Below are 13,442 nucleotides of genomic sequence, written 5' to 3' on the forward strand. Positions count from 1 at the left end.
AGTAGTTTATGGTGGTTGATAACATGTTGGGAAACCATGTAGTTTAGCAGGTACACCCCTCGTGGCCTAAACCAATCAGTTCAAAGGAACCCCCCCCCAGTACTAACCAATCACCCCTACCTAACTTGTTCCCGCCAGTGAATGTGCTAATCAATATTAAGAGCTGTTGTTTGATTTTTCAGCGATATGGAATGATTTGCTGTGTGATGTTGTGAAGCATAGAGTATCCCCTCAAAACCTATAAAATCTCACTGAACTCACTCCCTGGGACCACTGCGCCGGAAACGGTTATAAGTCCAGGCTCGAGCTTGCAATAAAGACTCTTGTGTGATTGCATTGGATTCGGCTCCTGGAGGTCTATTGGGGTCCCACGAATCTGGCATTACACTGCAAGGTGCTGTGTTGGGAGCTTGGGGTTCTTTTTCCCAAGTTTCCCAGCATCCTGGGTTAGGAAAGTTAGGAAAAGAGGACTCAGGCCCTAGCAGATACAGTCTCTGCATTCTAGAGGCAGTAGAAACAACAGTCAGTATTTCCGCTGTCGAGGGAAGAGACTACTCCCTGATGACCGGAGTGGGGGGCTGGCTGGGCTGGGGTCCTCTGAGTCCAAGCTGAAGAGGTCCCTCCCAGTACGAAGAATCTGCTCCTCCAGCTTCTTGTGTCGCTTCATGTCTGAGAGGACCTTGTCCAGGCGGGCCTCCCTTTTTTGGCTCCGGGCTGAACTTCCTAAAGAGGAAGGTAGGAAATGTTGAAGAAATTGAGGGAGTGGATCTTACTCATCACTTGGGGAGCTTCCTTAATACCCAGGTTTCCAGGCCTCAGCATGGGGATTCTAAGGAAACTGGACCATAAATGGGGAGAGGGGCACAGCAATGAAAGTCTTGAGTTAAGAGAAGGCACCACTAACGTGATGAGCAAGCGTGATGGCCTTGGGGCAGGAAGAAAAGTTTGTTCAGAGATGGTAGGGGGAATCTCGGATGCTCTCCCCCCAACCCTTGCAATGGAATCCCTGGAGATGTTAAGCAGAAAAGTGACATGAATTCTGTTTTAAAAGGACCACTCTGATGCTGAGACTGGAAGCAGGGAGGTAAGTTAAGAGCTACTGTAACTATGTGGCAAGGGAGATAGTGGCATGGATGAAGGTATGGAGCTGAAGGCAGACATTAGCAGATAGACTTGGAAACGTTGTGGAGCAGAGCTGGTGGTACTTGCTGCTGGCTTGAATGTTCAGGTAAGAAAAAGAGAAATCAAGAATGACTCAAGAGCCAGGCGAGGTGGTGCATGCGTGTAATCCAGGAGGCTCAGGAGGCTGAGACAGGAGGACCTCAAATTCAAAGCCAGCCTCAGCAAAAGTGAGGTGCTAAGCAACTCAATGAAATACTGTCTCTAAATAAAATACAAAATAGGGCTGGGGATGTGGCTCAGTGGTCAAGTGCCCCTGAGTTCAATCCCTGTTACCCCCTCCCCCACCAAAAAAAAAGAATGACTCAAGAGTACATTCTAGAATGTCAAGGAGGTGGGAAATTGGGTCAGATTAAGTAATTTACACAGTAGTACAGGGATGTGGCGCTAGATAATAATGAACAGGACTTGGACTTTTGAAGAGAGGATAAAAGGAACGGGAAACATAATACAACTATCTGTAATAGTCTATCAAAATAAGACAAGGACAGGTATGGTGGAGCACGCCTGTAGTCCTAGGGACTCAGGAGGTTGAGGCAGGAGGTTCACAAGTTTGAGGTCAGACTCAAAAACTTGGTGAGGCCCTAAGCAAGTTGGTGAGATCCTGTATCAGAATAAAAAGGGCTGGGATGTGACTCAGTGAATGCCCATTACAAGAAAGAGAGAGAGAGAGAGAGAGAGAGAGAGAGAGAGAGAGAGAGAATGAGATTAACCTAAGCTCACTGGAGCAGCTACAAGTTGTATGACAATTGAGGCACCCAGCAAAGGCCTCTTCAGGGGAGTCATTTTTGATGTAACTGAGAGGAGAGGCCCTTCACCTCCTCCCCAAACTTTTCCCTCTTGTACCTGGGGTGCGTCTCCGGTCAATCAAGGAGTCCTTTGGTGTCATTGGCTCATCATCGAAGTCAAATTCTGTAGGCATGTGAGGTCTGGGACAGGTGGACAAAGAATGAAGGGTAAGAGTAGTCCTCCCAAACACCCACACGTTTTTCCCCCAACCTGTCGGCGGCTCTTCCTTTCCTGTTCCCTTCCTCCACTTTCTAAGCTCCTGGGTCCCACTTTTTTTTCCCCTCCCTATTTTCTCCTGGCATCAGGAGAGCAGTCCCAGTGACAAGGTGTAAGATTGTGCTCTCACTTTTCCTCTTCTTCTTCCTTGGCCTCCGGCTCCTCATCAGATCTCTCCTCTTCACTCTGGGCTTCGGGTGTAGGGGGCCGTCGGGGCAGGATCTCCGCTTGAAGCTCCAAGGTACCTTGGACAGCCAGCAACTCATAGAGCCGCTGGATTTCAGAGGGCGGGGGCATCCAGGGCTGTCCGTCCTCGGGCAGCTCCACCTCCTCATCGCTGCAGGGCACGCACCAGTCCTCGGATTCTCCCTCGACACGCTCCTCCCCCTCGGCGCTGGGTACTTCAGTTGCCTCCTCAGTCCCGGGCCCGGCATGCTCGGCCTCCTCCTGTCCTCCTTCCCCCTCTTCCTCGGCCTTATTGGCCAAGACAGAGGGACCTCCGGTATCCTCCACGGCCAGAGCCTGGAGGCCGGAAGTCACTTCCCCTTCTTCAGACAGAGGCGCCGCCGTGGTGGACGCAATGTCTCCATGACCCCGGGCAAGGGACATAAGCCACTAGGGAAGGGGCCTAACAATATAGGAAACGCTGGAGTACCAAACCAGGTCCTCCCGCCCCAAGTGACTGGGATCCCCAGGGTTTTAGGAAAATCTCTCTTCAACCAATCAGGCTCCAACAGTATTCTAAGTGGCCAGAGCGCCTATCCCCAGGAGGGGGCGCTCAGACCCCTGCAAGGTAGGGTCCCACCCCAAGGATCGAGATCCGGCACTCTGACGGTCCCGAGGACCCGCAGAATCCAATTTCCGAGTCAGAGAGGGGCGGAGCCACTAGTCTCGCCTTCATATCACTCCTCTCCACAAGTGGACTCCGCACCCTCTCGCCGGACCTCGCAGTTGGGGGCCGCGTCGACTCAGCCGCGGTACGCACCTGGAGCTAAGACCCGCCTCCCGGGCTGCGCAGAGTCACAGTACGCAGGCGCATAGAAATGGCGCGGGAGGCTCCGCTCTAGTCAAAGCTACTTGGGATAGGAAGGCAAGGGAAGGTTTGCACATGCGCAGGTAGGCCTCTGGCATAACAGGCTTTGGCCCACAGTAAAGATGGCCACCACGCCGGCGCATGCGTATACCATCTTTTGGGTTCTGCCGGGAGGCAGTGCTCTGGACCGGCAGACGAACGCAGGGACCAACAGAGACTGGAGGCGAGTCTCATGCAGTCTCCGTTTATTGGTGTTTCAGACTCATGCAGCATTCAGCATACAAAAAGGGAGAATCAGTTTGATATATTTTTCTTAAAGGAGTTTTAGGGTTTTTTCCCCCAGACTTTTTTTTTTTTTTTTTTTTTAAGAAAACAAAAAACCCGCCAACTCTGAACCTCGTCGTAGCTGGCTCCCTGCCTCCTCAGTGGCTGTCGCGTGCAACCAACCTCCCTCGTCCTCTTGGAAAACAATTATAGAAGTCACCCGCCCCTCCCTCGCTCTGGGCTGCTGAGAGCTTTGGTCCTATTTTTTTTTTTTTTTAATTCTTTCCTTACAAAGCACGCAAGTGGCCCGAGCCCTTACACCTTCAAGGAAGAAGCTCGTGGGCTGAGGTTAAAAGACTCAGGTGGGCCGGTCAACCCTGGCTGACTCCTCTACCACCGCGCCTCTCCCTACTTCGCTGTGTTCAGAATTGCTTCCACCATTGCACAAGTCCCCAGATGGGGCCTGGCTTGCAGCTCTGCGACCCAAAAGGCGCCCGGTGAGGGGGTGGTCTGAGCCTGGGTGGTCCCAGCAGAGAACAGTCGGAGCCCCAGGCTAGGTAGCCCCCTCCCAATACTGCTCCCTTTCCCCCAGCCTGATCTAAGTGCTGGAGCTCTTGCAGAATAAATGATGGCAGGAGGGTGGAGGAAAGGATGCTAAGGGAAGATGAGGAGGCAGAAAGAGGAAGGGGGTGGGTGATGTAAAAAGGGGAGGGAAGATGATAAAGGAATGGAGAAAAGGAATGGGGTTAGATGCCAAGACAATGAAAGTCAGGAGAAGGAAGACGAAGATGAGGTTCAGAGAATTCAGAAGGCTGGGAGAAGTGCAGGGAGGTGGGAAGAGATGCAGGGAAGCTGAGAGCTCAGAGAGTTTGGGAGATGTTCAGGGAGGCTTCCAGAAGTAGGAAGGTTTCCAGAAGTGCAGGGTTAGGGAGGCCAAGAGGCTGGAGGGGCTATCCACAGGCAGAAGTGCAGGGAGGTTGGAAACAGTGCAGGGAAGAGGGAGGCCTACGGTTGGCAGAGGAGCCTGGCAGGATGCAGGAACAGGAGAGAAGCTGTAAACAAGGCCGCTCAGGCTCCCTTGGTCCCTAGGGATGGGGGCCAGGGCCATCAGTTGGGCTCCCCCCAAGGGAGGGATGGGCCCAAGGCAGCTCCCAACAGGAAGAAAAGTCTTGGAATGCAGGGCAGAGCCCCTCACTTATACACTGTGGGAGAGGAGAGGGAGGGAGAGACAGAGACAGGGTCAGGGAGAAAGGGGAGACAAGGAGAGACAAAGGAGAAGTAGGGAGGACAGACAGGAGAGAGCAGGGGCAGGGGTTAGTAAAGCTGCCCTTGCCAACCCTTCCACTCCTCCCCTGCGTGTCCCTGACCCCCACTCACCGCCCAAGTTGATGACGCAGGAGGCGATGATGATGAGGACCCCCCCCACCAGCGCCACGATGCTTAAGAGCTTGGCCACACGGCCCAGACGCTGGGCCCCATCCACGTCCCCCTGCTGCAGACTGTTCCGGGACTGGGGTTAGGGTGTGGGGTGGAGGTACCATGGCCCAGGTCAGGAGAAGCCAGCCCAGCAGGGATCAGGTGAGTCGTCCAGAGGCCAGCCCCATGAGGTTACGGGAGGAAGGGGGAAGAGGGCACAGGTCAGTGAGGCTGTGTGACATATGTCTCCATATTCCTCCCACCGAAGGGGTAGGGCAGTGGTGGCTCAGAAAGTTAGATCCTGGGCAGGACCAGCAAAGGCTGTATAAGTGGGGCAGTGGGAACCATGCAGAAAGGGTAGGGAAAGTGTGGTTTATCCTGGGGCTCACCATGACGGCATAAGCGAAGGCCACGATGTTGACAGGCCACATGGGGCAGAAGCAGGACAGGATGGCAAGGATGATGTAGTCACGAGGTTTCTGGGTGCCTTCACCTCCCTCCACCCCAGGACCTGCCAACTGGGAGCTGGGGTGGCGGCTTAGGCTACCTCGGGGAGATCCTGGATGCCCACTATGGGCCCTTCCTATTCTGTCCTCCTCAACCAGCTGCTGCAGCACACGGGGGGGAGCCCCATTGGCTGGGGGCGTTTTTGTTGAGGGTGAAGAGTGAGGCTGGGGTGCTGGGCCCTCTTCCCCATCCCCAGCCTGTAAAGGGATCACTGCCCCATTCTCTTGCTTTTCCCCTACACTTTCTGTCAGGACCTCAGGGGTGGGGTCCTCCTGGGTAGGGGGCTCTATTTGAAGGGCTGGTTTGGGGGTGGGCTGGGAAGTTGGCTGAGGGTCTGACTGGGAGTCTAGCTGGGAAGCAGGCTCTGAGGCTGGCTTGGGAGGGGCTCCAGACTCCTGCTCAGACCCCTGGTCTGCAGTGGCTTCTTTGTTCATTTCTGGTTTGGATGCTGGCTCTTTGCATGCCTCTTCAGGGATGGAGTTGGCTTTTGAGTCCCCTCCTGGGCTTAAGCTAAGGTCTGTGGCCTGAGCTGTTTCTGGGGCCCCAGCTGGGGTGTCTGTAGTTTCTGGAGCCAGCCCAGCATCAGGCCCTGAGTCCACAGGGGCTGCAGTGGTGTCTGGGCCTGGCTGTGGGGCCTCTGGCTGGTCTGGGACCTCTGCTAGGGCCTGGAGAGGGCCAGTTCCAGCTTCAGAATGGCCAGGCCCTTCTCCCTGGGTCTCCGGACAATCCTCGACCCCCTTCATCTCAGAGCTGCTGGCTGCCATCTTGAGATGGGAGAGGGGAGAGAACCCCTGTGGGAAGGAGGGAACAGCAGACAGTAGCAAACCCTGCAAGAGGAGGAGACAGGCTTGGTGTGAGGAGAGAAGTGGGGCTGTCAGCACTGCAGACCCAAGAGGGCCAGGCTCCTGTCTCAAGGCCAGCCTTGTGCTGTCTCTGGGATGAAGAAGAAAAGTTGGGGTTTCCTTTGTTTTGGGGTGGGACATCCCTGGGGGAGAAGTGCTCTACTCAAAGCTTCCTGCATGGGCACCGGTGGAAGAAAATTACTTTTATAAACAGGACTCTCCTCAGGGTCTCATCTTTGGTCTGCCCAACAGAATCCAGTCTCTCACATCCCAGCAGATACCCCAGCACCCCCAAATCAACAAACTGTGCAGCCGCCACCGGGAAACTCCGACAGGCAGATTGGGCAGGGGATCTGACACACACACATTCCACTCCCTCGGCATCCTTCTCTCCTCCCTGGACGCCCAGGCGGTGCCGGTATTCTTGCTGCGCGTTTGGGGCGCAGACGCCCCTGCCTTTTCCTAGGGGACCTGGGCATCTCCTGAGTTGCTTTTGAGCCCCTCTTAGGGATTTTCTCGCCCTCCGCGGGCTGGCACCTCCTCCTCCCCATGGCGCGGGGCACCCAGCACCACCTTCCAGCTCGCCCGGCGCCCGCATTCCCGTGCAATCAGGCCGTCTGTAGGTCCACTCCTACCCGCAGCTTCAGTCCGTCCCAGTCTCACCTCGACGCCGGCCTTCAGACTGCTCCCGCCGCCACCGCCGCTGCCGCCGCCGCCGCCGCCGCCGCCGCCGCTGCAGCAGCCGCAGCCCGGGAGGGAGCAAGTCAGCTTAGGAAGGAGGGAGGCGGCGGGTCTCCCCTCCTCTCTCCTCGCGTTTGCTCGTCCCCTCTTCTCTGGTCCCCTCCCCTGCGCTCCACTGCCGCCGCGCGCCCGCCCCCGCCCCTTGCACGCCTCCGGCCCCTCCCGGCCAGCCCAAGGGAGCCTCGCGTGCCAGGCCCTGCGTTACCAAGGCAACAGACCCAGGGACCACTCGCGACCCCTCCCTGCCCCTTCCCACGCGCGCCTCCCGGCGGGACGCCCCCTTCCTAAGTCCTCGGCCCCTCCCGCCAACGGTCACCGGGGGTCCTGGCAGAGACCGGGGGTCTGCGAGGAGAGACGGGACTAATGAGGCAGGCAGGAATGGGTGGAGGCACCCCTACAGCAGAAAGAGGGCAAGGGAGATGGGGCAAAATTTGGGGAGGCTGCAGAAAAGCAGGGTGGGGTTTCAAGAGAAGGGAGACTGCAGAACAGTAAATCTTCCTATCCCCAGGGAAGGAGCAGCAGAAAATGGATATTGGAAGATTGGAAGGCTCAGGAAAGGGTTCTTGGAAAGGACGGAGCTAGGCAAGGAAAGGGAATTCCAATAGAGCCTGCAGGGACAGCTTGGAGCAGGAGGGGCTAGGACTGAGGATCCACCGCAAATGCAGGGCGCTGATGCGGATGATGCGGAGATCCTGCAGGTGGAGTGCAGTTATTCTGAATCTTCCTGCTCCTGGCCCCAGGGCCCCCTCAACCTTTCTGCACCTACATTACCCATGATGGCTTTTCAGGGTTAAGGGTGTGCAGGTATTTGTCCAGGGTCCTGAGCAGCTGGCAATGAGTACAACCAAGGGAGAGCAGTGTTTATGTTCAATAGCTGTTTGGATGCCTAACCTGGGCCTCTTCAAACCTTTAGTGGTTATTCTGGACCTGTCCAGATTATTTCCCCAGAAACCTGGGAGCCCTAGAACTTGCTCTCCACATCCATTGGAGCTTTGGCCACACCCTAAATCTGTGCTGCCACCCCGAGGGCTGTCCTTGGGGAAGGAGGAGCCAGAGCACAGAGCTATATACAGCAAAGCAAGGTTGGGACTGATACCAGGCACAAGAACCACCCCCTAGGAAGTAAGGACAAGGGGCTTAGTGAAGGAAATTCATTGAACCCAGAGCCAGAACCAGGTTTTATTTAAAATTTATTGTAATAGGGTCCGCGCAAAAGGAGGGGGGTGGAGGGTGAGGAACATGCAGGGGACACAGGAACACGATGACATGGCCAGGGCCACAGCTTCTGTCATGGGGAAGAGGGATGAAAAGAAAAGACCAGGGCAGGAGCTGGGGTGGAAGAGGGAAGGGGGAGACACTGGTTGCATTCCCCCTGCCCCCAGGAAGCACCTCTAGTCCCTGGTTCCCCTTATTTACCCTGGGCCCCTCAGATTCCATCTCCTGTTCTGCCTCTGGCGCTAGTGGCTCCTTCTTTTGCCCCCTTTGACTTTCCCCACCCCCACAGATTTTCAAGTAGGATGACGTTTAGGGACTAACCCCCAACAACCCTACCTAATGAACTTCTGCCTTCCCTGCTTCTGCCCCTTCTCTAATCTCAACTTTCTCCTTCTCTGGGACAGAATCTTTGACTCCCCTCCTTCCTCTCCTCCCTCCCCCTGGAAAACAAAACAAAAGAAAAAAGAAAGAAAGAAAAAAAAAAGCACCAACTCCCCAGGGAGGGGCAGCAGACAGAAGGGAGAGGACTGGAAGGAGGAGAGCAAGGACCACGGAGGGAAAAGGCTCACAAATCCCTGGGAGGGCAGGGCAGGGGATTACAGAGAGGAGAGGGGGTGAGGGCAGTGGCTGCTCCTGTCCCCTGCCACCCCTGCCCACTGTCCAGGGGACTTCAACACAACCAAGGGAACAGGTGTGTATAGGGGTCAGCTCTGGTAGGGAGAAGAGAGGAGCAGGAGAAACAAATCGTTAAATCTAGTGAATTCCCCTAAGAACACATTTCTCCCTCCTTTCCTTCTGGAGGCTCCTTGGTTGGTGAGGGAGTAAAGAGAGTTGGTGGGAAGAGAGGGGGAGAGGAGATTGTACCAAGGGGCTTTTCTCTGCTCTCCCTTCTCCCCCCACCAACTTGGAGCTCACCAGGGCTGGGAGGGAAGTGGCTGAGAGCTCACTGGCACCCCCTCGGGCCCAGAGAGGGAGCCCACAGCTGTGGGAGGGGCTGCCACTGCTGCTGCCGCCGCTGCTGCCGCCGCTGCTGCCGCCGCCGCCGCCGCCATTGGACAAACCTCACCAGTACCTGCACAGTGAGAAATACCAAGGATCACAGCGCGACCTGAATGGCAAGAGCCATACCCCTCAACCCAGACTCTGTTTTTCCAGACTACTTCCCCTGGGACACAGCCGTTGGTCACTTCCTATCTGGTCCCCAGAGGTTTTGGCCTGACTCCTTACCCAGACAGAGCAGTTCTCCTGAAGGGCCCTCCCTGGCCCTGGAGTCTCCCTAACCTGAGTGATAGATTGGCATCCCTAGCCTTCCTGAGATCCCCTATAGGGCCCTTTGAGCCCTCTTGTCCCACACACCCCATCCCGCCCCCCCAGCCATGCCCCACGCCTTGCCTGGTGGGTGCGGGGGTCCCCCTCAGCAGGTGGGCTGTGGCTGGGGGGCATCTCCCGGGATAGGGGGGGCGGCCCCCCCCAGATGGGTCTGCATGTGGCCGGCCAGCTGGGCAGGGGTCTTGCAGTGCACGCTGCACAGCTTGCACAGGATGCGGTCAGCCCGCGGGGCCTGGAGCCCATGGTCCTTCACCGCGTGGATGCGCAGGTATGCTGCTGTGGTGAAGCCTATGGGGGGGTGGATTGGGATGGGGGGTGGGGGGTCAGCCAGATGGAGACCCCAGAGACGGGGCTGTTCTCCTAGGCTGGGGACGCCCTTCTCAGATGGCCCTGTCCTCCTCCCACCACATCCTTGGTAGCCTGGGGCCAACTACTCTGCTGGGGCTGGTGGGGCACAGGCAAGGCCCCTCCCTGAACCAGGGGCCTGATTTGAGTGGTGCCTACTTCTCAGTCTTGGAAAGCACAAAGCTCATTCTTTCTTCATGGCTGGGAGATCTCTCCAGGGACAATAGGACACTGATTCCTAGCTACTTTAAGGGTTGACTCTCAGGAAAGACGGCTGTGTCCCTTCCCTCCAGTGTCCCACAGTCTCAGCCCAGTTACTGAGTTAAGTGCATTTAAAAGAAACTTTTTCTGCTACTGGGCCAGGATGTGTGCTTGTTAAACCCCTGCCAGTGTACTTCATTTGCCCAGGAGCTGGAGACAAGAACTTGTGGCTACATGGCTGAACCTTGCCTTCTGACCCATGGGGACTGGCTCTCTTGACTAATTCTTTCCCAAAGCAGCCATGTCCCACTTCCAATTCTTCCCCCACACACCCAGGAGGTTGAATCTTTCTGGTACATCGTCTCTTCCAGCTATGGCTTCTCAGAATTTAGCAATGTTCAGTTGTTCCCAATGCTGCTTGGTTTGCCTCCCAAAGGGCTCTAGATGCCACGAGCTCTTGGCTACAGCACCTTTAACCCACATCTGTGGAAGAGCCACCAGCTTTGTGCCTCCCCTTTTTCCCTGGCCCTCTTGACATCCCAGAGCATATACCTTTGTTGCAGAGCTCACAGACATGGTGAGGGCCCTGGCTGTGCACCTTCATGTGGTCCGAAATATAAGCCGAGCTCAGCATCTTGCCACACACATGACATGGCACCTTCTCCTCGTGTCGTACTGTGTGCGCCCGGAGTCGATCCTTCGTAGCAAAAGCTGCCTCACATTTCTGGGGAGGGGGGAGGGGCGTGGGGGGTGTCACAGGAGAGTTAAAGTTTCGGGGAGTAGGGAGAAGGGAGCAAGAGGTTAAAGGGATCAGAGCCTTGGGGATCTTTGATCTGTAGGAAATGGGAGTGTGATGACGAGGCCTTGAGGAAGAAATGAGAAAATGGAGTGAAAAGGCAAAAAGAAGAGAGAGAAAAAGGGGGTCTGAGAGGCTGAACTCAGACAACTACAATGAGGCTCAAAATCATGAAAACCAGGACAGGAGGAGGCGGGCTTCCTACCTCACATTTGAAGGGCCGCTCTGTGGAGTGCACTTGTCTGACGTGACTGTTGAGGTGATCCGGCCTGGGGATATGTTCGGGTCGGGGGTTAGGGCCGAGGCCCTGAGATTGGGAGGTGCTGCCTCAAGTCTTGCCTAGCTGCCCATTGCAGGCTGTTTAAAAGTCCCTGCGTTTTCTCCCAAAGACTCATGGTCCTACACAAGCAGGAAATCCCTCCCATCCAACCCGGCTTCCTCCTCCTCCTCCCACGCGAAGCTATCCTTCCACCCAAAGACCCACCTCCTTTGCAAAGTACCACCCCCTGCTCCCTGGTAACCAGGAGAGGCTTTCCTCCCTCCTCCCTGGGAGTGGCTCCCCTTCCCCATCCTCGGAGCCGCTTCCCTCCCCGCCAGCCAAGGCCTGGCCACCTCTGTAGGCGTCCCTCCCTCCCCACCGGCCTAGTGGGCGACCGTGGCCCCTGCACACCGGGAGAAGCTCTTGCCACAGTGGGAGCAGTTGTAGGGCTTGTGCACAGCGCCGTCATGTGAGCGCACGTGGTAACTCATGCGGTCCTTGCGCTTGAAGCGCTGCTGGCACACCGGGCACTGGTAGGGCTTCTCGTCCGAGTGCGACAGCTTGTGTCGGTTCAGGTGGTAGACGTCGCGGAAGGCCTTGCCGCACATCTCGCAGGCGTGGTTCTTCCGGATGCGCTTTCCCGAGGCGGTCGTGGTCACTACGCCACCGGTGGCCACTGCAGCCGTGCCGCCGCCGGCACCCGCTTCTCCCCCTCCCCCGCCGGCTCCGCTCAGCTGGGGCACGCTCAGGAGGCTCAGGGGCACCATGGTGGGCATCTTCATAGCACCCGAGGGGACCCGGCCGGCCTTGGCTCCGGTGTGGATGGCTTCGTGCCTCCGGAGATTGTAGCCGTTCTTGAACTCTTTGGCGCACAAGGCGCAGATGTAGGGCCCCTTGCTCTTTGTCTTCTTCTCCAAGGCAGACGCAACAGGGGCCACGGCGACCGTCGAGGTTGGGGAGACGACAGCGGTGGCCGCCGCTGCGGCGATGGTGGCGGCAGAGGCGGGGGGCGCGGCCTCGGCGGCGGGCGCCGACACAGGCGGGGGTGGCGGAGGGGGCGCCGGGGGCTGCTTCAGGGCCGCTGTGTCCACTGTGGAGGCGGCGGCGGGGGCCGGGGGTGCAGTAACCACGGCGGCGGCGGCAGCCGCGGCGGCCGCAGCAGCCGCTGCGGATTCCTGGGCGGCGGCAAGGACCGGGAGCAAGTCCACCTGGAGGGGCTCGGCCGCCGGGGCCTGGGGCGTGGGTGGGGGCGCCGGCGCGGCCTGCAGAGACAAGGACCGTGTGGGCCGCGGCCGCGAGTCGGCGCCCTCCCGGCCCGCCACGGCCGGCCCCTACTCACCTGGAATGGACTCTGGGCGCAGCCCTGGGAGGCAAAGAAGCGGGACTGGAGCTCAGCCCCGACCTGCAGGGGGTTCTGGGCGTGACCCTGAGGTGGCGGGAAGGAGTTCATGAGGCCGCCCACCCCCCGGGAGTCCAGGCCCAGCACGGGGAAGGGGGGGGCCAGCAGCGTGCAAGGGAACACGGGGAACATGGCCTCGGCCACGGTGGGGCCCCCGGGGCTCAGCGGGGGCCGGGGGCGCGGGCCGCGCGGGGCCCGGGCTCGGGGCGCCGCCCCCGGCCGGCCGGGCTGGGCCGCGCCGAACGCATGGCCCGCGGGCCGCCCCGCCGCCCGCGCACCCCGGCCGGCGGGAGGGAGGGAGGGAAGGAGGGCGCCTTGCGGGCCGCGGAGCGCGGCGGCGACGGCGGCGGCGACGCCCCCTGGGTGGGGGCGGGAGGCCCCGCGGGGCCGGGGGCCGGGGCCGGGGGCGGGGGCCCGGCGGCGGCGGCGGCGGCGGCGGCGGCGGTTGGAGCCTGGCGGGGCGGGGTGGGGGGAGCGAGGGAGCAGCCTCGGCCCCCGCCGCGCGCGCGCCCAGCCGGCGCCTCGGGGAGGGCGGGGGAGGGCGCGAGGGAGGGAGGGGGACAGCTGCGCGCGCACCGGGCGCGCGGAGGGGGGGTGGGACGGGAGGGAGGGCGGGCAGGAGGGGGTGTGGGAAGGGGGCGGGGGGGCGGGGGGAGGGGGTTGTTACCTGGAAGATGAAGCTGCTCCAGTTGCTGGGATCCATGGCGAAGGGAGGGAGGGAGGTGGCTCGCGCTCACCCTGGGGCGGGAGGAGGAGGAGGCGGCAGTGGGGGAGGGGGAACCTGGGGAGGAGGCGCGCGGGGCGGGCGGGAGGGGGGAGGAGGAGAAGGGTGGGGGGAGCGGAGCACACTGCGCGCGGGGAGGGCGGGCGGGGGGCGCGAGGACACACAAGAGGCTGGAGCGGGCGCGAGC

The 13,442-nt window shown here is 59.1% G+C and overlaps 3 protein-coding genes across 9 annotated transcripts; all 3 read right to left on the reverse strand.

Moving 5' to 3' along the window:
• Positions 1-336: 336 nt before the first annotated feature.
• Positions 337-3,160, reverse strand: Pagr1 (PAXIP1 associated glutamate rich protein 1). Its single transcript, XM_046454725.2, has 3 exons — positions 2,315-3,160; positions 2,026-2,108; positions 337-723 (listed from the first exon to the last, which is right to left on the reverse strand). The coding sequence occupies exons 1-3, from the start codon at positions 2,791-2,793 to the stop codon at positions 524-526; spliced, it is 762 nt and encodes a 253-aa protein (XP_046310681.1). The 5' UTR covers positions 2,794-3,160; the 3' UTR covers positions 337-523.
• A 172-nt stretch (positions 3,161-3,332) lies between these two features.
• Positions 3,333-7,024, reverse strand: Prrt2 (proline rich transmembrane protein 2). 3 transcript variants are annotated; one of them, XM_058582660.1, is made up of 4 exons: positions 6,910-7,024; positions 5,287-6,231; positions 4,859-4,991; positions 3,333-4,683 (listed from the first exon to the last, which is right to left on the reverse strand). In XM_058582660.1, exons 2-4 carry the CDS (start codon positions 6,166-6,168, stop codon positions 4,673-4,675), a joined length of 1,026 nt encoding a protein of 341 aa, XP_058438643.1. In that variant the 5' UTR covers positions 6,169-6,231; positions 6,910-7,024; the 3' UTR covers positions 3,333-4,672. The 3 variants fall into 3 exon arrangements, with proteins under 3 accessions (XP_058438643.1, XP_046310680.1, XP_046310679.1); XM_046454724.2 differs by having other exon boundaries at positions 3,333-4,991; XM_046454723.2 differs by having other exon boundaries at positions 3,333-4,991; positions 6,820-6,935.
• A 1,136-nt stretch (positions 7,025-8,160) lies between these two features.
• Maz (MYC associated zinc finger protein) lies at positions 8,161-13,298 on the reverse strand. Of its 5 annotated transcripts, XM_046454728.2 has the most exons (7): positions 13,199-13,298; positions 12,472-12,558; positions 11,544-12,394; positions 11,079-11,142; positions 10,630-10,801; positions 9,595-9,819; positions 9,137-9,274 (listed from the first exon to the last, which is right to left on the reverse strand). In XM_046454728.2, the coding sequence occupies exons 1-6, from the start codon at positions 13,232-13,234 to the stop codon at positions 9,617-9,619; spliced, it is 1,413 nt and encodes a 470-aa protein (XP_046310684.1). In that variant the 5' UTR covers positions 13,235-13,298; the 3' UTR covers positions 9,137-9,274; positions 9,595-9,616. The 5 variants fall into 5 exon arrangements, with proteins under 5 accessions (XP_046310685.1, XP_046310683.1, XP_046310684.1 ...); XM_046454729.2 differs by lacking the exon at positions 9,595-9,819 and having other exon boundaries at positions 8,161-9,274; positions 13,199-13,296; XM_046454726.2 differs by lacking the exon at positions 13,199-13,298 and having other exon boundaries at positions 12,472-12,738.
• Between the last annotated feature and the right edge of the window lie 144 nt (positions 13,299-13,442).

Source organism: Marmota monax, unplaced genomic scaffold, assembly GCF_021218885.2.
Source record: "Marmota monax isolate L192 unplaced genomic scaffold, Marmota_monax_Labrador192_F-V1.1 WCK01_AAM20220418_F8-fsc00086, whole genome shotgun sequence".
Taxonomy (NCBI): domain Eukaryota; kingdom Metazoa; phylum Chordata; class Mammalia; order Rodentia; family Sciuridae; genus Marmota; species Marmota monax.